The sequence below is a fragment of the Eublepharis macularius genome, chromosome 9 (assembly GCF_028583425.1).
Source record: "Eublepharis macularius isolate TG4126 chromosome 9, MPM_Emac_v1.0, whole genome shotgun sequence".
NCBI lineage: Eukaryota > Metazoa > Chordata > Lepidosauria > Squamata > Eublepharidae > Eublepharis > Eublepharis macularius.
In genome coordinates this window covers 43308258-43330538 of record NC_072798.1, presented here as the reverse complement: position 1 = coordinate 43330538, position 22281 = coordinate 43308258, and the positions used below count along the sequence as shown (strand labels likewise).

General features: G+C 43.1%; 1 protein-coding gene across 2 annotated transcripts; it reads left to right on the top strand.

Moving 5' to 3' along the window:
• The first annotated feature begins 534 nt into the window (after positions 1-534).
• On the top strand, positions 535-19369 carry LOC129335859 (retinoic acid-induced protein 3-like). 2 transcript variants are annotated; one of them, XM_054988694.1, is made up of 4 exons: positions 535-731; positions 11823-12772; positions 15344-15402; positions 16205-19369. In XM_054988694.1, exons 2-4 carry the CDS (start codon positions 11860-11862, stop codon positions 16295-16297), a joined length of 1065 nt encoding a protein of 354 aa, XP_054844669.1. In that variant the 5' UTR covers positions 535-731; positions 11823-11859; the 3' UTR covers positions 16298-19369. The 2 variants fall into 2 exon arrangements, with proteins under 2 accessions (XP_054844669.1, XP_054844668.1); XM_054988693.1 differs by lacking the exon at positions 535-731 and adding an exon at positions 1768-2005.
• Positions 19370-22281: the final 2912 nt, after the last annotated feature.

Sequence of the window (22281 nt, the reverse complement as noted above, 5' to 3'; positions counted from 1 at the left end):
CAAACCTTCTAAGTGGTGGTAGTGTTGGGTGGCCACTGCTTTTCAATAGGATGTCTTGGCCCTGAATTGTGGCTCAGTGGGTTGGGTCTGGTGGAAATTTCAGCTGAAAGAAGGGAGGATTTTAATTCCTTAGAGGCATTTTGGGGGCAGTGGATGAAGTTTGAGGTAGCAGAGAAGACTTGATTTGTTCTTTTCCAACAGCAGAGGTTTTGTGCAGGATGTATCCAATTGAACTAGTTTAGAACTGTGGTTACAGGACTCTTGCAAATGGAAATCCTGCCTTACCTTCCTCCACCCCACAATTTTTGTTGTTCCTTGAGTTTTAACAAGCATGCTGATAATGGTGAGCCAGTAGTCATTATATATGGACTTCCAAAAAGCCTTTGACAATGTCCTTCATCAAAGGCTCCTGAGTAAACTTAGCAGTCATGGGATAAGAGGACAGGTCCTCTTGTGAATGAATAACTGGTTAAACAATCAGAAGCGGAGGGTAGGAGTAAACACACAGTTCTTACAATGCAGGGAAGTAAACGGGGGCTTCCCAGGAACTTCATTAGGATCTGTATTTAATTAACTTATAAAAGATCTGGAACAGAGCGTGAGCTGTGAATTGGCTAGGTTTGTAGATGATAGCAAATTATTCATGATGAAAACCAAAGCAAGAGTGAGGATCTCCTAGAGGATCTCTCCAGATCAGTGAGTGAACAACAATGTGGCAAATGAAGATCAATGTAAGTGGATATAAAGTGATGCTCACTGGGGGGAAAAATCCTCACTAGACATATAGACTAATGGGGTCTGAGCTGGTGGCAGCTGATCAGGAAGAACATTTTGGGGTGGTTGTGAAAAAAAAGATGTTGTCTCAGTTTGTGGCAATAGTGCAAAAGCAACTAGGACTAAAAAGATGCTAGGACTTGAAAATAAAAAATTCTGGAAATAAAATCACCTTTATTTTAATGTGCTTGTATAGGTGTAGGGGTATCACTTTTGAGATTCTTTTGGGTGCCTGATCTCAAAAATGATATCATAGGACTGAGAGAAGGTGCAGAAATTTACAAAATTATGCATGGGCTAGAAAAAAGTGGACACCTGATGGAATTGATGGACAAAAAGAAGTATTACTTCACTCAAAGAGTAAATAACTTGTGGAATTCTCTGCTTCAGGAAGGCCACTAGCATATACAGATTTAAAAGGAGATTAGACATTTCCCCCCCACCACCACCCCTAGTGTCAGTTTCTGGGGACAACAGTGTATAGGCTTTGGCTTCTGTGTCCCTGCTTGTGGAGCATCTGGTTGGCTACTGCTGGAAGTAGAATGCTGGTCTAGATGGACCACTGGTCTGTTCCAATAGGGCTGTTCTTGTGTTCCCTGAAGATTTGTTTAGGAAGACAAGAAGAAAATTCCTGAAAATCTGCTGGCAGGAATGACTTTTTTATAAAGAGCAGTGAAAGTGGGAGGCATGGGAAATGGTTAATCATAGCCACACTTGTGCCTCTCAAAACATTGGCTGGAGTGACTATTAGCCAAATATATAAAGGTATGATGGGGAGGAGCACAGCAGTGTTATTCTTGGCCTAGGGTCTCCCACACCCTCTCAGTTTTGCAACTCCCAGGGAGGTGCAGTTTATCGGCTGACTTGATGAATGCAAATGGATTCAGTTCTGGGGCTGGTACAGGCAGTTTCCTTCCCCACCCAACTTTAGGGGTGACTGTCCTGTTGACGTCAGACATTTTTACTTCATCTTCTGGCAGCAGGACATTATTTTTATAACAGCACCAGGAGTAGTGGAACTGGAATAGGCGTGCCCAACTCCTTCATCACCCTTGCTTTTTAAAACTGCCCTTAGAGTTTATGAGGACATTTTTGTTGCTTGTCTGCTGAAGGAGAAACAAGACGAACGGAGATTATTTGCTGGGTGGCTGCTGTAGGAATTCCCGTTTTGTTTCAGCCTCTGCCACTGAAGCAAATTCACCTTTCAGCTTCAAGCCAGAACAGAGTCAAGGTAAATGCAATGACACAGTCAAAGTTACTGTTATGGGACTATAGAACTCTAACTTTGGTAAGATGAAGGATGAGTTTGGATCTGTTTCAGTGAAAGAGCACTGGTATTTACCACTGTGTGGCAACTTCTTTTACTTGTTTTGGAGGCAGTGTGGGGGGCAGATATGTAAGAAAGATAAAACATGAGCACAAAAGGGATATCTTGAAAAATGTCCAGGACTTCACTGGGCTGTAAGTTTGTGAGTGGCTCTTCAGAATGCTAATGTGGTATTGTGGCTCTCTCGGTGTGTGCTTTACAAGTTTCACAAAGTTATACTGAAGAAAAAAATGGGACACCTCCATTCTTTTTTACAGTGCCTTGAACTCTGGATGTAGTTTGAGATATAAATGTGATAGACAGATAAGAGGTGATAGATAAAATCATGTAAACTACAGCTGGAGCATGGATTAAAGTTGTCTTTGGTCTGATCCAGGAAGACAATCTTGATGTTGTGTGTTCTTAGGATTGCTGGTTGTGATTCTCATACTCATTTTATTTACTGTTTATATTTCTGTTATAGCCAGTTTTATATTTCTGTAGCCACTTTTCTAAACCCACACACAACATGACTAAAAAAGCCACATCTGAAGATGCAACCAGAAGTAATTAGAAGTAAAGCAAGGGATAGAAGGGGGAGATTTAAAGCGCATGATGGATGGGCAGGAGGCAGGAAGTAGACCCTTTCCCAAATCCAGCTTTTCTCCTCCCAAATTACTTCTCCCCAGTTGTTCTTCTGATGAGGATTATTTTGGGACATGGAGCCCCATTGGGACAAAAATCAACTAGGGAGAAATCATTGTTGGGAGAAAGGAAGCAGAGGCAACAGGAGGGTTCAAATCCCCTTCCTGACTGCTTCCATCCTGCATTGGTGGCAACCTGCTTCTGAAAAATGGGCCTCCTGCCGTCACGTCCAGTTTGGTCTTGATCTGACAATGTGTTACACGTACGGGAAAACAAGAAAGGGAAGCCACAAAGTCAAGTTGTGTGGCTTCTACCATTCCAGAATTTGCATGCAAGATTACCTTCTCTCCAGTGTGCCATTTTCCAGCTGTTTCCCTGAGTAGGAAAAGAGCAGGATTCTCTTCCTACAGCAATCTGAAATTTCCATGTGTGCTCATATGGAAGAATGCTGCTGTGGAGGTCTTCTCCACAGAGTTGATTCACATGTTCAAAAATGTCATGTCTAAGGGGAAATATCTACAGTTAAGAACTATACTGCTCAGGGTGGAGGGTCAGTGGATTCATCGCTCAATCTGGATCAATGATTCACACCACCCAAGAATTGAAACAAAATTAGACATTTTTATTTGTGACACAACGGTTTCCACCTGAAGAATGAGAACTTGGTTTTAGAACAGGAACATCCCCCCCCCCCCCAGGGTAGTGCTACAAATTTCATCTGCATGACCCAATCAGCTCTCTTCATGCACCATTTGCCTAGTGGATTTTTCAAGACCACAGTCATGTTTACCATATTTAAGTCATCCTGAAAGAAAAAAAACCTCTTTGGGTAATACTTCTGACTATAGAAAAAGGCTCAAGGGGCAATTTATGAGGGATTTTTTTTAAAATACGTAAAAGTTTCTGAACATACATGTTTCTGATCCTAACAACTCCAGGACAATTAAAATGCAAAGACTCTTGAGCTTGTTGACAGGGTTATAAGAATCTCCGTTGCACTGTTATGAGGAATTAACTGATTTTCTATTCATTTCCCTGGAGCCTGTCCTGGAAATATGGTACGGAAAACTGGCTATAGCTCAGGTGATTAAATTCTAACATTACCATTTTGAACATCCCATTGTCTTCAATGAACCTGAATTTCTCCTCCTAATAGCAAACCTAATGGCCCTGTATGATATCTATTGCTAAGGCTGTAAAATAGGACTATCCATTAACAACACAGGGGTTGCTACTTACTCAATGGGATTTTCCAGATATACAAGGAAAATGTGTGTTTAATTTTTAAAAAAATATAAACACTCCAGACTATGCTTGTTGCCTTCCAGGAGGCATCAACTGTTGATGGCAGTAAAATGTTGGAAGGAAGGAACGAAAGAACGAACCCAGGGTGGAATTGGCCTGTTTTGGCCTCTTTAATTTTGCCAGCTCCAAGTTGGGAAATTTGTGGAGATTTGAGGGATGGAGCCTGGAGCAGATGGGGTTTGGGGAAGGAAGGGACCTTAGCAGGGTATAATGCCATAGAGTCCACCCTACAAAGCAGCCTTTTTCTCCACATATTTGTGGCCTGGACATCAGTTGTAATTTCAGCCACCACCTTGATGTTGGCAACCCTACTCCTAACCATTTTAACTATCTTGAAAGGGGATTTGGGCTCAGATATGATCACAGCACTGCAGTAGCCTGAGCTTCTGAGATGCACGGTTGCTGGGCTCCCTCTATGTGTAGATGTAATACCTGAAAAGTGCGCTACAGTTTTTGTGTGTAAAAATGCATGCTTTTGTTCTTAAGTATTTATGGAGACGGTGAATCTCATTGCCATTCACAACTGTCTGGACAGCCACCATGGCTGTTTCCACACGGCTTACCTTATTCTGCAAAATAACGAAATCTCGCGCAAAATCTTGCGAGAAGACGCTGTTATCACATGAGAAGATGCTGTTATTGTGCGAGAAGACGCGATAACCGCGTCTTCTCATGAGATTTCAGTATTTTGCAGAATAAGGTAAACCGCGTGGAAATGGCCCATGTTTCCAAGCAGATACTGAAATAGTGGATAATAGTTTGGAAAATTATCACTGGAAAAGCATCAGGCAGCATTATGACAAGCTCTCTGATTTCAGTGCCCCGAAGACATGTCTGCATGGCAGGCAGGAAGGGAAAGTTTTGTTGTATGCAATGCTGACAGTATTATAGCCAAAAAGATTGGGGTCTCATTGTGGAGGTATCCCAATTACTTTATATTTATTAAGTTAAAAGGGACATCTGCTACCATTTTAAATAAAATACTCTTGTTCCAGAAAACTCAGGCAACTCAAAAAACACTTCCTTTAAAAAGGAAAAAGTTGCAGGAGGCATTGGTAGAGAGATCTTTAGCTCTACATGTAGAGCTGACAGGTCCCCCGCTGAAGATCAGGGCATCCTCTGCTCCCCCCTCCACTCCTCACCTAGCTGGTAGGGAGGAAAGGCAGGGAACAGAACTCCTGAGTCCTGAGCCCACTCCCATGGTGATGCGATGACATCACTCCCGGGAGTGATGTCATCATGCCACCCTGAGAGTGTTCCTGCAATTTGCAGCGGGCCACTTTGGGCCCCAAACAGGCTGAATCAGGCCCATTTGGGGCCCAAATTAGCCCACTGTGAAGCATGGGTGAGCTCCTGGTCCTTGCATGATGGTGTCATTTCCCAGAAGTGACATCATTGCGTTGTCCAGGGTGCACTCACGCGAAAACACCAAGGAAGGTGAGTTGTGGGTTCCCTTCCCAAGAGGGTAACAAGACTTGGCAAATCTACCTACATCTAGGGCTCTGCAATGAAAAGGAGTTTTAAAATGGATTTATTTGGTGTTATCAGCTTACTCCTTTACAGAATAGGTAAGGATAAAAAAGATAGGATCCTGCCCCAAAAATTCTAACAGAATTGCCAGGTCCCCTTACTCTCCAAGTGGGAGGTGAGAGACCTGGCACTCACCGGACAGATGTCCTCATGCGCGTGCTCTGCGAGTGCTCCCAGGACTATGTGATGTCATCATTTCCAGGAATTAACGTCATCATGCAAGCCATGTTCTCCTCTGGGAGCACTGCAAAGGGTGGCGGGACAGGCCGTGGAGTACTCCTGCATTCCCCAGCAGGCTGATTTAGGCCCATTTGGGACCAAATCAGGCCTGTTTGGGGATGAGCTCATCCTGCTGCAAAGTGTGGGAGAGTTGCCAGGGAGGTACGATGGGCCCTGGAGTGCTCCTATTCTCTGCAGAGGGCTGATTTCGGCCCAAAATGACACAAATTGGGCTTGATTTGGGCTGAAATCGGCCCACTGCAGTGAGTGGAAATGTGTCGTGGTGCCTGGGAGCGTGCCCCGGAAGGCATATTCCTCTGCCTTTTCCCCTGCTGGCCAGGTAAGCGGGGAGTGGGGGCAGGGTTTGTGGGGGATCCCCTCCCCCAGCAAGAGACTAGTAACCCTTAATTCAATTTAAAAAGGCCAGTGTGACCAGAGTAGCAGACTACGGAGGAAGGGAGAGACAGGAGATCAGGAGATTCAAACATAACATTGGATGAATATGAGTAAATGTAATTACATGTATTTTATTGTTTTCATAATTTTTCAAATGTCAAATATCTTTCCTTTATGAAAGGGTCAAGCTAGATGAAGTTCTTGGAGATCAGTGAGGTTTTCATCAAGAGGGGTTTAATCAAGGTCCTCACAAGGTACGGGAGGGTACACTTTATTGGGGCCTAGAGGGGCAGAGGGGCCAGGCCCAGGCTACAATCCCCATTGACATGCGGGGCGGGGGGACTGAGGATAACGCCTGAGGATATTTATAGAAACTTATTTCCTTTTGTCTATATCTATTCTCCTCATGTTGTGGGATTTGCTGGAGCCAATCAGAAGCAGTGTTAGAGCAGCAATCTTGAAAAATGTTCTGAACTGCTGGGCCTCCTGGATCTATCATATCCATGCTTCAGTGTTTCAAATTAGACAAAGCTTTTTCTCCAGTCAGGCAACATGAGGGAATACAGGGGGCTGGGGAGTGGGGACAGTGGGGCACTTACTTCCTGTGCATGTGCACAGTGCCGACTCCCACACTTTCTCTCCACAGAGGAATCTCAGTGCGCTTTGACTGAAAACTGCCCCTTTGGGAGCAGCTTTCAATTTGAGTGCACTTGCATGCACTGCAACTCCTTCCTTTGTCCCATTGGAAAATGAACAGGATGGAGGAGGGAAACTCATTTTCCAAAGGGACGAAGGAAGGAGCTGCAGCGCATGCGTGCGTACTCAAAGTGAAAGCTGCCTCCAAAGAGGCAGTTTTCAATCAGTGCGCACTGAGATTCCTCTGTAGAGGGGGAGCGTGTGCACTCCCTTCTCCCCCTCCACCTGCCATATGAGCCTGGCCAGGGGGACTGCAAGTGGGAGCAGGGGATCTCTCACCCTAGCCGGGGGGGGGGGGGGCGGATGGCAAGCCTAGGCCACATTATAGTAACTAGGGAGGCAGATGAACAAAATCAAGATGAAAATGATTTCAATGTAGAGACTGAATAGGTGTGAAACACTGGGAGGCTATCCAAGGGAAAGCAACTGCGAAAACCACAAAAATCCCAAGGTACAAAATAAACCAAACTCTTATGTTATATCTTGAACCCAAGTGAAAAACTCACAGGACTACTGTAACTACAAAGCTCTCAGTACAAATTGTATTGTCTCCAAAGTATTCTTACAAATATATGAATATACAAATAAATTATTCAGCAAAACATTCATGAGTTTCCAACCAAACGGCTGTAAGTTTTTATACGATATCTAGACCGTGTGTTATATATCTAACACCAGTGTGACATTCATACAGCAAGGCACCTCTGCGGAGCCTAAAAAGCATTAGTTTGTATCAAGTCCTTCTTTTAAGTTGCTCCTCGGTGCGTTGCAATAGGTGCTGATGGAAGTCCGCCTGAACGAAAAAGTTCTGTCGGGAAACCCCGCTCCAATGCTCACTCAGATGGATAGGGTAAGAACCGTCAGAACAAGGTTATTGTCTCTTGTAGTGGAGAGAAATGTGTATGAACGGAGTGGGACCCCACAGGGACCCCCCCTTGCACCGCCCAACAAGCGGCCGGCAGTGATCAATCAGCTTGTTTCACGTGTATCTTCTTCCTCAGGGGCAAATACACTAATCTTCACTCCAATATTTTCAGTTTCTACAAGTAAAGACATGCATTGAAGACTGTCAGCAATTCATTAACAGTGAATAGAATATTTAAACCTTCTCGCCCAGCATAACTCACCCAAGTGAGTTTTTCACTTGGGTTCAAGATATAACATAAGAGTTTGGTTTATTTTGTACCTTGGGTGCTGGTGACTGCTGGTGACTGTGGAAGAAGCTGAAAGAAGTTTCAGCAAGCCTAGCACTCATCGAAAACTGCAGGTTCTGCAACGGGGCAAGAAGAATTAAGCCACATTGTCTGTTGAGCATGAACTTGCCAGAGAAATTGAGTGGGGGTGGGGGGCGGCTAGATCATGACTTTTAAATGAAAAGGCCAGGGAAAAAATAAAGCTTTAAGTTAATTGGCCTAATTTTTACAGTCATGTTAGTCGACTAGATTTTTTTTTTAAAAGACAGTGACAGGATAGTCCTTTTTAGCGACAAAAAGTTACCAAATAGAAAACTTGTAGGACTCTCAGGCTGGTGTTATTATGACTCTTCTGAACAGAGCCTTCTGCAGATGGCACCCTGCAAATGGGCAAAATCAATAACTGCCCGTACATGGGCATTCTCTGTGGTGGCCCCACCTTATGGAATGTCCTGCCTGATGAGATTAGGAAGGCTTCCACTTTCCTGTTTTTTTGCACACTATGTAAAACGGAATTATTCAGGAGGGCTTTTTTTGCACAGGTAATAGGGCTGTGCTGTAAGGAATTGGTTCAGAGAGATGTTTTGGTGAAGGGACAGGGACTGTAGACTGTACTACTGCATACTGTATGTTGCTGTAAGTATGCTCCTGTTAGGTAATTTCTGTATTGTTTAATGTGTCATGTTTAAATTGCTTATGCTTTGTTTCAGTAATGATTCCCAACTATGTATCATATTGATTTACTATATAATCCACTTTGAGTCTCAGTGAGAAAGACAGACTATAAATAATGTTAAATAAATAAATGTTATTAAACAAAAGTTGCAAAAAGTGGGAATTTTCCCAAAATGTAAAATATGCAACCATAATTTCATAACTAAAGCAAACTTTTGTAATGGTTCATGATATGTATGTATGGACTGAGGGACTGTGGTGTTGGCATGTGTGTGTGTGGGGGGGTGTTATACAAGTTTGTAGGTAAACGTAAAGGTAGTACCCCTGTACAAGCACCGAGTCATTACTGACCCGTGGGGGCACGTCTCGTCACGTCTTTTTTTTTTTTAGCCCTGTACAAACTTGTATGACATCATCGTTATACAAGTTTGTACAGGGCTCAAAAAAAAAAAAGCTTGGGCCCTGGGTTTAACCCTTCTCCTGTGCAGTCTTGTCAATCAAATCAGAGCCTCCGACTGTATTTGTTTCAGAAGGGAAAAGGACAGGTTAAAAGAAGGTGCCTGTCTTCTTGTCTTACATGCTGGCAGAGTGCCTATGCTAGGGTTGCCAGGACCCCTGGACTTGAAACCAAGGGATGGAGGGGTCTTGAGGGGGGCACACTGGAAGGACTTACCTTGAGTGCACACTCCTTTCGCACCCCAGAGCACTATCTTGTCACACCAGGAATGTCATCACTCCTGGCATGACGCGGAAGCAATGAGGTATGCGTGCGGCTGATTTGATAAAAATCAGCCCCCAATCTAGTGTTTGGGTCTGATTTTTATCAAATTGGTTCCATGTGTTCCCCAACACTTTTGCATTGTGTTGAGAATGATGTCATTCTCGGTGTGACAAAGAAGTGTTTTGAAGCATGCTGCAGGGCTCTCTGGCCCGTTTCTTCACCTCCCCCCCCCCCGACCAGGTGAGAGATGGCAGGGGGCAGGGGAATGGGATTTCTGGCCTATGCAGCTGTCAGAACACTGAACTGGTTAACAATAACAAAAGGTATAATTATGTAATAACAAACTGGCTATAAAGAGAAAACCTACTTGTCTTGTTAGCTGAGAAAAAATGTGAGCAGAGTTCTAGAAGGACTAAAAATAGCACTCTGCAGACAGACAAGGAAAAGCCCCTTTATAAAGAACCCACATTCTCCTACAGTCCTGTCTAGGTAGAGCTTTCTGCCCCCTGCAGGATCTTTTTCTGTTCTTCACCCACAAGACATTGCTTAGTCCAACACTGCAGTTCTAATAGCAGCATGAATGTGTTGTGTCCTTCAGTTGTAAAGCTATTTGGGAGAGAAAGATTTATATCCTCTCCCCTTCATACTGTGGTCATGATAAGCATTGGGGTCCATGTAGTGGCTCTTTCCTTTTTGAGAGAGGAGAGCAGGCAGTACTTGAGTACTTGACCTTTGCTTTATGCATAATAATCTATTTAACAGTTTAGTTCACTCTCTTTCTCGAGGCCATCTACCAGACTGTTGTAAAGCTTTGGAAAGTAGGCTGAACAAATGGATGAACAATGTGCAGCCACATGACAAGACGCTGTAAGCTCATGATGAAATAAACGCATGGCAACCAATTCTGGATGGCTAGTGTATCACAGTGGTTAAGTTGTGCCTAGGAAAACCCCGATTTGACAGTCCCCTCTGCCCTGAGCTCTTTATTTACCTTTGGTAAATAACATTCTTAGGCTCAGCACCACATATAAGGATAGCAATAATGTAAAAGAAATTGCTGGAAAAACAACAACAATATAATGTATGAGAAGGAGACTCTCAAGTACTTACCAAGGAGGGAAAAGCCTACTCGCTACTGGCCCATGCTTCTGTTTCTTGACCCCCACCTTCCTGTTGCCACCTTTTCAACCTTCAGTGCTCCCACTGCTGATTTCTACCTTTTCCAGCTCCTTCATTAAAAAAAAAAAGCTTATATATGAAGTTGCTGTGGGCAACCCCACAATTCAAAATGTCACCTTCCAAGATTTCAGTAGCTATTTAAAAAAACAACAACACTTACACACATTGCTTTTCTATTTGTTTTCTTTAAAATTTCCTGATTTTTTTTTTTAGCCCTGGGGTTTTTCTATAAACCCCCAACCTCCACCTCTGGTTTGTAGAAACATCTCCTTTTCCATACTCTGGCCCCATTGTATAATTTTTTAAAATCCAAACTCTAGGGCCCAGTGCAGAATTAGATCTATGTATGAAGTGAAGTATTTTGAACACTTCAGAATATTATATACGTTAGGAAAAAAGAGAACTGGTTGGTGTATCAGACTAGATTCTTAAACAGAAAAGGGAAAGATCACATTCAAATTGTAAGTTTCTTCTACCTTGATTTGCCTCAGGTCCATGCATGGAAGGGAGAAGTTACTTACCCCTTCAAACTCAGCTTGGCTAACTTGCATGTAACTGGACTTCCCGCTTGTTATTAGTATTTTAAAGAGAATAGACATGGGTTCAAATTACCAGTCTACCATGAAGCTCACTGGATAGCCTTGGGCCAGTCATGCTCTCTAAGAATAATGTATCTCATAGAGTTGTTGCGGAGATACAATGAGAAACTGGGGAATTATGCATACAGCCCTCAGCTCATTTGAAGAAGGATGGGATAAATATTTATTAGATAACAATTTCACAGTGAACTGAGGCCACTCATTGGCACCCATATTTTCTGCTGAAATGCTCATGTGAATTCACCTGATAAAGGTATTCTGTACACATTTCTTTAATCAGTTCTAAAGAAATAGAATAACTAGGAAAGTAATTTCTACCAGAGGCCTTGGAGAACTTTTTCCCATCAGAGGAAGTAATTCTGTACTAAACGAACCAATGGTTCTGCTCAGTATAAAGCACAATTCATATTTCATATGACTCAGTTATCTATAAATGGTTTTTATTCAAATTAAATCTGAAAGTATTTGATCTATATGGCTCTTCATTTAAAGGCCTGATCCATTATGTCTGTTCTTGCTTTATTTTGTACATGTGTTTGCTTTATTGTTTTGTCTTACTCCCTTGGTTTTCTTATCTTCCACAGATCTTCTTTTCAGACAAGTAATTCACTCTGAGGCACTATGACCACTGAAGGCCCCCCCAGAGGCTGTGGCAACATAAGTAGTGACTATTACCTCCTCTGTGACACTGTCAAAGATTGGGGCATTGTTCTAGAAAGCCTGGCTACAGCTGGTGTTCTCACCACCATCATCCTCATACTGGCGCTTTTTTGCCTCATCTGTAAAGTCCAAGACAACTGTAAGAGAAGCCTGATCCCAGTCCAGTTCTTCTTCCTTCTGGGCACTCTAGGAATCTTTGGCCTCACCTTTGCCTTCATCATCAAGCTTAATGAAAGAACTGCCCCCACTCGCTTCTTCCTTTGGGGAGTCCTCTTTGCCCTCTGCTTCTCCTGTCTCCTTGTCCATGCCTTCAACCTTATCAAGCTGGTGAGAGGAAGAACCCCAAGTTCAACACCGATGTCACTGGTTATCACCTTCAGCCTCACCATTGTACAAATTATCATAGCCATACAGTATGTAATCATCAATATAGAAACACTCAAGCAGAAAAATGAGATGGATCAACAAAGCCGTGATGACTTTGTTTTGCTTCTAATCTATGTGCTGTTCCTCATGGCCCTGCTCTTTGTTGTCTGTTTGTTTGTATTCTGTGGGCCATACAGAAGGTGGAAGAGGCATGGAGCACACATATTCATCACTAGCTTGTTCTCCATTGGTATCTGGGTGGCCTGGATCACCTTGCTGATGAAACCCAATCGAAACAGCAGCTGGGATGATCCCGTTATGAGTGTTGCTCTGGTAGCTAATGGATGGGTCTTCCTGATTTTGTATGCAGTGCCTGAATTTTGCTTCCTTACTGCTCCAGAAAAGCCTGGAGACTACCCTCCAGAAAATAATTTCTGCCAGCCTAAACACATGAAGAAAACTTATGGAGTAGAGAACCGAGCCTATGCTCAGGAGGACAACACAGCAGGTACTGTAAACCCTTAGAAGTTCCATATGTGTGATATTGGCAGATACTTTGTGTGAGAAAAAAGCTTTTGCAGAATGAATGACTCAAATAGTTTTAAGATTAAAACTGAAGTAGTATGAGTCATTTCAACAGTCTCTTTCTACAGTCTTTTTGGTATTTTAGTGTAAAGGAGGTGCCTTGGAAAAGGCATGCAGTTTTGGGGATACACCAGTTCAATAAATGGGAAGCCAACTTCACAGTGGTTTCAGGTTTTCTGATCCACGGACATGAGAAAAGGTTAAAGCCATTGTGTTGGCTTCAGACCATATCTAATGTAAAATTAGTCCATTGTGCTACTAAATAAGTTCCCCTGATGAATATCTGCAAAATGCAATGGGAATTTTCTATCACGTTATTGCTGTATCTCATTGGCTTCACACTCAGTATTTTCTTTCTGGTTTTCAATACATTTCCCTTATTACAGGCACACTGTTCTACTGTTTCAGGATGAACACCTCCATTATTTTTTGGTTGCTTGTTTGCTTAAATGGAGCAGGAGAAGATGAGTCTTTTATCTAATAGGAAAACTCTTCTCCCTCCTCCATTGCATTTGAACAGCTTTCATGTCATTGTTAAGAATAATATCTCTGATGCCAGAGAACTGTCTGTGCAAGCTCTGAAGAAGTGCTCAAGGTTCTGTGTTGGAAATTCGCTGAGCATATGGGGCTCCTCTGTCTATGCTGGCCTGAGCAAGCACTTTCCCTGTACAACATGTCAATTGTTCTGTCCGGGGTCTGAGGCTCAGCCTCCGGACTTGCCAGGAGGAGGTGATGGGAGGCAACCAGGAGACAGCTACCCAGCCACCATGACAGTCACCCTGGTCCCAAACAGGCCAGCAACAGAGGGGAGAAAAGAAGCACCCAAGCTACAGAGGGTCAGACAAGGCAGGTGGAAGCCAGCTAGCCCCACCCTCCAGTGGGAGGCTAAGAGCCCAGGCAGGGAGAGTGAAGACAGCCAGGAGGGGACCAGACCAGAGGGAGACAGCACAGGGAACAGGGACAGCCAGCCAGCCAGACAGCAACCTTACGGGCAGGGGAGGAAAGGCAGCAAAGGGCCATGCCCCAACCTGCAAGCAGGCTAGAAGGGAGTAGCAAGGACCAGGTGAGGCTGGGAGCAAGGCAGCCTCAGGTGGGGCTGCCTGAGGCAATCAGCAAAGAAAGGCCAGGAGCCAGCAAAGGAGGCACAGATGTGGCCAGCCAGAGCAGCCAACAGAGCAACCCCAGGTGTAGCTGCCTAGGACAGCCTGGGAAGTGGTTAGAGTGCTGGGGGGCGTGGCTAGCAGGTGGACCCAGGAATGGGTGAAGGGATATAAGGGAAGACCAGCCATAGGATGGGATGGGTTGTGTAGGAGCAAGAAGGAGGTTAGGAGAGTGAGAATGGAAGGAGGACGAGCTAGAGAGATGAATGAGAGAAGGAAGAGAGAGCAAGGAGGAGGCCAGGAGGATGGAAGCCTTGGAAGGCTGAAAGTAAAAGGAGGCCGCAGGGACTCTGCCAGGTTGAGCAGGCCTGCGAGTGGTAGAGAGGGAGCAAGGGTGATGTATACCTCCCACAAAGCCGGGACCTGGGCTGTCCCTGTCTGTGGCCCAGAGCTGCAGTCCAGGCGCACTGGCACCATGCGCAGCAGCACCCAGGCCAAAGGCTGGCTGAGAGTTCAATAAGTGAATTGTAACTATGAACCTATATATTTATTTTTTTAGGTTTTTGGCATAAAACCCTTGATATAAAAACACAAATATCAAAATACAAAGAATTAAGAAGTAATAAAATCAATAATAACATATTTAGGCAATATAAGTAAAGTGGAGAAAGAACATTGCAAAAGGAAAGAGTTCACTGTCTTTGATTTCCAATAAATTCATCTTCAATGGGCAGGGCTGCTGCCCCTAGATTGCCTCTGGGCTCTCCTGACATTCATAAGGACTGACTCATGCAAGATGCTTGATTAGAACAGGAATATTGTTAATCTCCTACACAGGCACCTTGCTTTGCTCCAAGGCAATGTGGGCAGCCCTCAGAATTTTGTCCCTCTAGTCCCTTTCTTTTGGCAGCCCTGTCTTGGGCCAAGAAAAGAATCTGGGACAAATAGGGTCTTGTGAGGAGACCAGTACATGCAGATTACTTACAGAAGATAAGGATCCTATCTACTTGTATTATTTATATACCTATAATCAATATAAATTATGAAGTTATCTGTACTATCTGGTTTTTGAGTTAGTAAGTGTATTATTTAATTAGTTGATGAACATATACTTTTTGGCCTGTCTCAGAGCCTCAAGGCATGTTATGAAGTAAGGGCGCATTACTTTTCCTCTGCAATTATTTCACAGAAACATAGGGCATGAGGAAGCAACCTGTTGTGACTCTCTGTCTATATGAAACCATGTAGTGAGTTTACAAGTAGTGACCAGCATGCTACAAATGGTTGTTTGTAATCAAATTAAGTCTGGTTCACTTGTGTGGTACTTTTCTGAAGTAAATCAGCGCATTGAGTTTCTATTTTTGCTTTTTGTTTATTTTTCTCTTTCTTTTTAGCTCCAGAAGAAATTGGGGACCATCCATATATTCCTTATTCAACTCATTTTCAGCTGGAGGTAAATAAAATATCTTCTGAATTGATTCATAGCCTCATTAGGACATTTTTAAAAATGGAAAAATTCGTCATTTATAGAAAAAGAAGATGCTATTCACTTGTCATGTTTCAGGACAGTTTGGAACATGATTAATTAGGGTTGCCAACCCTGGGTTGAGAAAGTCATGGAGATTTGGGGACGAAGCCTAGGGACTGTGGGGTTTGGGGAAGAAAGGGACCTCATTGGGGTATAATACCATAGAATCCACTCTCCAAAACCGCCATTTCCTCCAGGGGTACTGATCCCTGTAGCCTGGACATCAATTTTAATTCTGGAAGATCTCAAGGTCCCACCAGGAGGTTGGCAACCTAGGATGAACTCAGCTAACAAATTGTTTTTCATAAATGGTGTCTGCATAACAGGGCTTCATTTTTATAGGTAGATTCAGAAGAATGGTCTATGAGGTTGAGATCAGAGCTGAGATCAAGTATATCTTATTTTGTTTTTGGTTGATGCAGTCTTTATCTTCATGATACGCCTTGTTTAATAAGGATTCCCTTCCTTCTTACAGTCATTCACCAGTCTCAGTTTGGTTTTAAATGATCCAGACATTGGGTTTTCTGTTCCACAGCTAAACACATGGACCTCGGTCAATTTATCATTATACTTATTGTAATAGTGGGAGGTCGTAGATGATGCAGAGACCCATTAACTCAGAAAAAGCAATCCTATTTGTTTAAAAGACCAGACCAGTTAAGCACCATATTGTTTCTTGCAGAATACATTTCATTTTAAAATCTTATCTTTATAATTCCTTTTTCAGACCCTTGAGTCTCAACAGGATTTTTCCATCCCACGACCTAAAACACGGCCTAGTCCATACCAAGGATATGCTGGCGGGAAAGGGGTCAAGTAACAGCTGTCAAGGAGTACCAGGAAAAACAGTGCAGAGTTGCCTGAGGGCTGGAAATCCTCACAAATAATTCGGTGCTTCAGTTATATTAAAACAATGATGGAACTCAATGGTACTGTGGATGAAGGAAGATTTGCTTTCTTTTTTCTCTGAAATGCTGTTATATTTGTTTCTGCACATATGGCACTTTATACTTTTTCATTCATCCATTTCCTTCTTTTAATGAATCTCGATGGCTTTTCTGAGTTCCGCTGAGGCACCTTCACCTTAGCATTTTGGCCAAACTAATTTTACCTCACAATATAAGAGCATGAAAAAGACAGTCCTTCCCATTCATGAACTGTTGAAGGAAGTGGGAGTAAAAAGCTGAGTGACTACTCTTGGTCTAGATCTTTTGATGCATCTGAAACACTGAAATTGGCAAGAAGAGTCAATGATAATTTGCTTCTCGCAGGTAGCTTGTCAATGACTGTTCTTAATTTCATCAATAGTATTGTAATTATACTGGGTCCATATAACATTGTCTTCATAAAATGCTACAACTAGGGTTACTAGGCCGAGCTTAGCAACTGGTGGGAGGGCTGCAGGTGGGGACTTGGGGGGGGGGGGTGCGATGTAGGCAACATCAGTGATGCTACTATGTCACTTTCAGCCCAAGTAAAACCTGGAAATAATAAAGGGTAGCTATGGGAATCAAGGAAACTCTATAGTAAAACCACAGAGTTTCTGGCAATTCCTAGAGCCAACCACTGGTGGCTCTAGAGCCAACCACCTAGTGGCCAACCACTTTGTCACTTCCAGATTTTACCTGGAAGTAATGTAGTAACATCAGCTACATTGTCGTTTTAAATTTTTTTTCTCCTGCTGCCAATCGGAGTGGCAGCGAGCAATGGGCAGACTTCCAGCTATAATAGGAGGCCAGGCAAGCCAACTATAACCTTTCCTAGCAACTCTCATACCTGCTAAGATAAGAAGAGTCCTGCTGGATCAGTTCAGTGGTCCATCTAGTCCAGCATCCTGTCTGATACAGTGGCCAACCACTTTCTCTGGAGGGCCATCAACAGGGCACAGAGGCTGAGGCCTTCCCAGGATTTTGCCTCTGGGCACTAGTATTCAGAGGTGTATTGCCTCTGGATGTGGAGGTTCCCTTTAGTCACCATGACTAGTAGCTGTTAACAGTTAGATAACAAATACTTAAATAAAACACTGGAATGACCCTTAAAAAAAGAAATCACAGTATTTTAAAAGTGAAACTCCCCACGTTGTCTATAGAGCAAAAAAGAAAATGGAAGATAGGGGAATAAATTTAACTAAATTTAAATTGAACATTTGATCAGCTTTGAATTAATTTTTTTTCACTGACCTCTTGTTTACTTAATTGATTCTAAATCTGACTCAATCTCAGACTCTCTTCCTGCAGCTGTGGCCAACTTGTCCTGGAGTTTGGACCCAAACTAGACCTGGACCAAGAGAGTAATTCAGCTTTTTAACCTCATTCCGTTGTCTCCCTTGTGATGTTTTATGTCTCTCGAAGCATGATCATATGGGGTCAGAATGTAAGAATTGCCTTGCTGGGTCACACAGGAGGTCTGAGCGCACATTTTTTCCTTATCCAGATGCCTCTCTGGGAAGAGTCACAAACAAGTCATGCCATTTGACAGTCAGAAATATTTACATATAGCAGCTCCATTTTTAGTTGAAAAAACGAAAATCTTTCTTTCCCGAATTTGCCCAATTCCCTTTTAAAACCATCTATATTATTCACCATTGATACACCAGCTGGCATTAATTCTCAGGGCTTAAGGTATGACTTCTGTCATAAAAGTTTCACAGGCCTTCCAGTTGCACAATAATAATAATAACATTTGATTTATATACCGCCCTTCACACTGGTGGCGGCAGGGTTTCTGGTGCCCATGGTGACTCCCCATGTGCACGCGCACGCGCAGCGCACACACGACCCCCGGACTGAGTGATGACATCACGTGATGATGTCATCACGCAGCAAAGCCGGGCCAATTGGCTGGCGGGAGGCTGGGGTGCATGCAGAGGCTGTGAGGTGGGTGGGGCTGAGAGAGCTCCAGAGAGCTGCGACTAGCCCAAGGTCACCCAGCTGGCTACAAGTGAAGGAGCGAGGAATCAAACCCAGGTATGCAGATTAGAGTCCTGCGCTCTTAACCACAACAACAAACTGGACAGGATGTGAATGGAAGGGGGTGGGTACCAATGGCATGATGCACCTCCATCTTTCTCCAATGACTGAAGACACATCTATATTGGAATCAGGAGCTTTGTCCAGAGAGTAGTTCCACTGACCTTCTGAATTTTTTTTTTCTACCAATAGGACTAATTTCTGTACCTTGTTTCTAACACAGACTGCTCTAGTATTGATTCCTTTACCTCTCCTCCACCACAGGGAGAAAAAAGTAGGAAATGCAGATTATTCCACACCAGCCGTTATTGTGAGGAGGCGACCCTTGTTATGATCGCCAATTTGCTTTGTAAAGAGTTCTAATAAATAAGATAGGCTTCATTTTCTAGCGGGAGGGAAACAGGAAGGCGAAATTGGGTGAGGGGGGGGTCATGCTGGCCCTCTTCTAAGTCCGTTGTGTTTAAAAGGGTGTCATTTAGGATTGCACTGACGGGTTCTTTCAAATGTTCTTTAGAGGCCAGTATATCACGACAAGCTGCATCTGGAGGAAAACCGTAGTTAACAAAAGCTGTATTTATATTAGCCTTATCTATCTTTCTCCTTCAGAATGTTCATTCATGTTTTAGAGAAAGATAGAACTTTTCGCATCAAGCTCAAGAAAAAGAAGGCATTTTCCAGCCAATGTTAAGCATCTTTATATCCCATTAACTTTAATGGGAGAGTTACACACAGGTGTTTATATTTCTTTCAGCAAAATAAGTGCTGAACTTTGACGGTATTGTGTCCACCATTACACCAGTGGAAAAAGGGTATTCAGGTTTTGCTTATGTGTTAATAACTGTATTATAATATTTATTTGTTTCCTTCTCATACTATATTGAGCACATGACCAGCATTTAATAAATAATTATATATAAAATGAATATGGGTAATGTATTCATTTGAGGATTAAAAAACAAAGGAATAAACTGACAAAATGCATATGTACACACCCACAGTTCATTTCTTTAAAACAAATTTAAGGCATTTCCAGTCAGACCTAAAGGAGTGTCATCCATAAACTTCAGATTTCCAAAATTCAATCTGACTATAGTACACAACAATACAAAACGTGTGTGTGTTTAAAGCAGGAGTCCCAGAGCCAAACGACACGAGATGAATTACATGAGTTTCCCTGTTCCCTTGCACACTGTGGCCACACTGCACTCAATCCCGTGCTTGGATTGGCACGTGTTTCTTTTCCATTCCTCCCAGATGAGAGATGGTATTCCATGATGCACCTTCTCTTCACGCATGCTGAAACCTTCCTTTGCAGCTTTTCTGAGAGGGAGACTTGTTAACTCAATTGGACATATTGGGGAAAAAACCCACCGGGTTTCCTGAGAGGGGGGCTGAAAATGGGGGTTCCACTCCTCTGCTGAGATCTTGCAGCTCTGCCCTCCAGGAAGGGGGGCATCTATGCAAAGGGGGGTGGGCAATCCCCACTTCGGAAGCCAGGGCAACATTTCTTGCTGTCAACCCGAATCAACTCTTTCCTGCTTGTTTGTCCCCAGCTGCCTCCAATCTCCATTGTTATTTATGGGGAAAACTATGGGGGCTATCCAGGGGGATGGGAGTGGCATTTTGCAAAATAAATCTACAACATTTTCAGGGGAACTACTGCTACCTGTCCTCTAATGATCCTCCAAGTTTCAGGGAGATTGGACCTTGGGGAGCCATTTTAGACCCCCCCCCCAAAGAAGGTGCCATCAACCACCCCATTTTTTACTATTGTGGAGAGAAAATGACAGCAACTGGGGAAACCCAATGATCATGGCTGGCTTCTTACGGATACATGAAAAGCAGAGAGACAGAGATAGGCATCTAGCTATCTAACTGGAAGAAAGGAGAATATTGCCCCTGACAGCCAAGTGGAGAGCAAGTGAATGGCAAATGAACAGGGAGGAATACACGTGAGTCTGTTCACTTGCCAGGCAAGTGTAATTTATCACTTGTAGCTTGGCTCTGAGAGTACCAATCTGGAGTCAAGACAAGGAAATGACATTCATTAGAAAGAAAGGTGCTGACCTCACATTTCTATCTAACTAGCCTTTGCTGCTCCCTGTAGGATCTTAGTGTCTTCCTTTTGTGCACCAGACATTGCTTTCTCCAACATACCCTACCTGTAAAGATAGTTTTGGTTAGCTTCTGGGCGTCTACAGAGTGGAAAATTAAATCTTTTCCTATCCAATCTGTGAGTTTTACCTTAGTTGCCTGTGTAGATAAGAAATCATTGCACACACTTACACTTGAAGATTGTAAGGAGAGGGAATCATTCATATGAGTTCACATCCACTTGTGCTCAGAGCTTTTTTTCTGGGAAAAGAGGTGGTGGCACTCAGTGGGTTGCCCTTGGAGAAAATGGTCACATGGTTGGTGGCCCTGCCCCCTGATCTCCAGACAGAGGGCAATCTCAATTCCCTTCTGTCTGGAGATCAGGGGGCGGGGCCACCAGCCATGTGACCGTTTTCAAGAGGTTCCGGAATTCCGTTCCACCGTGTTCCTGCTGAAAAAAAGTCCTGCCTGTGCCCAATCTGCAAGGGAGGCAGTTCAATGTATATAAAATAGAGATCATTTTCTCTTGAACTGTGTCCAGTTTGGTCTGGAGGATCCCTTGAGGGAGGGGAATTTTATTCCAATTGGGTGGGATAGAAAAAGGTTACTTGCAGGAATGTTTTTTCCATTAAAATCAGTGGAAATGACAACAAGACATACTAAAGATTCCAAAAAGGATATTGACGATATTCTGAACACTGTCACCTAGACAAATCCAGTTTTGGATAATTCTCACCAAGCAAAATGACAAGTTAGCACTGCCAATTGATTATATCATTGCCATTTAATTTACCCCTAACTTGTTTTGTTGACCTTGAAGACGTCAGAGAATTGGCACATACATACATAGAATGTTGGGAAATTGGCTTTGAGTGAATGAATTGTATTTCTGTGCCCTATACTGAGTGGTTTGTGGGGTATTTTCTCTTTTTTTCTTCCTGGTCCTACCATCTCCTTGGAAAACTTCATTGGGCATAACAGTTGGGGAATGCCCAGGACACCGAAATGACTTGTTACTGATTGCTTTTTTCTCTTAACTTCTTTTTATAGGAGTGAAAACCAGGGATTCACTCCCATCAACTCATCTAGCTTGTTTGTTTGTTCATGTTATTTATAAGATGCATTTCTTACTGAGACTCAAGGTTGGATTACACAGTGTAAGTCAATATGATCAATGACTGATACATTCAACAAACAATACAATAGGGTATGAATAGCAGAAATATGAAAAAGCATAGATCTGAATACAGATATGAAACACTGCAGAAACAAAACATAATTTGACATGAACATATTAAATGATGCAGAAATTCCCAGTAAGAGCATATCAACATCAACAGGTACTACCCAGCAGTATAGTCTACAGGTCCTGCCTGTATTTCTGCCTCATCCATTTCTCACAGCACAGGACTATTACCTGAGTAAAAAAGAATAACTTTTGCATAGTTTGCAGAAAGCCAAGAAAGAGGAAGCTTTCCTGATCTCTTCAGGCAGGCCGCTCCATAAGGTGGAAGCCATCCATCTGTAGGGGCATTTATTGATTTTGCCCATTTGTAGGGTGGTATGTGCAGAAAGCTCTGTTCAGATGAGCAAAGCTGCATGGCAAGAGAGAGCGAATCCCACAGATATGAGGGGTCATGAAGGGCTTTGTATGTGATAGCCAAAAGAGTTGAATTGAGCCTGGTTACTGATGAGTAGAGATGGCCACAGAACAACAACAAAAAAAACGAACCAGGAGGTT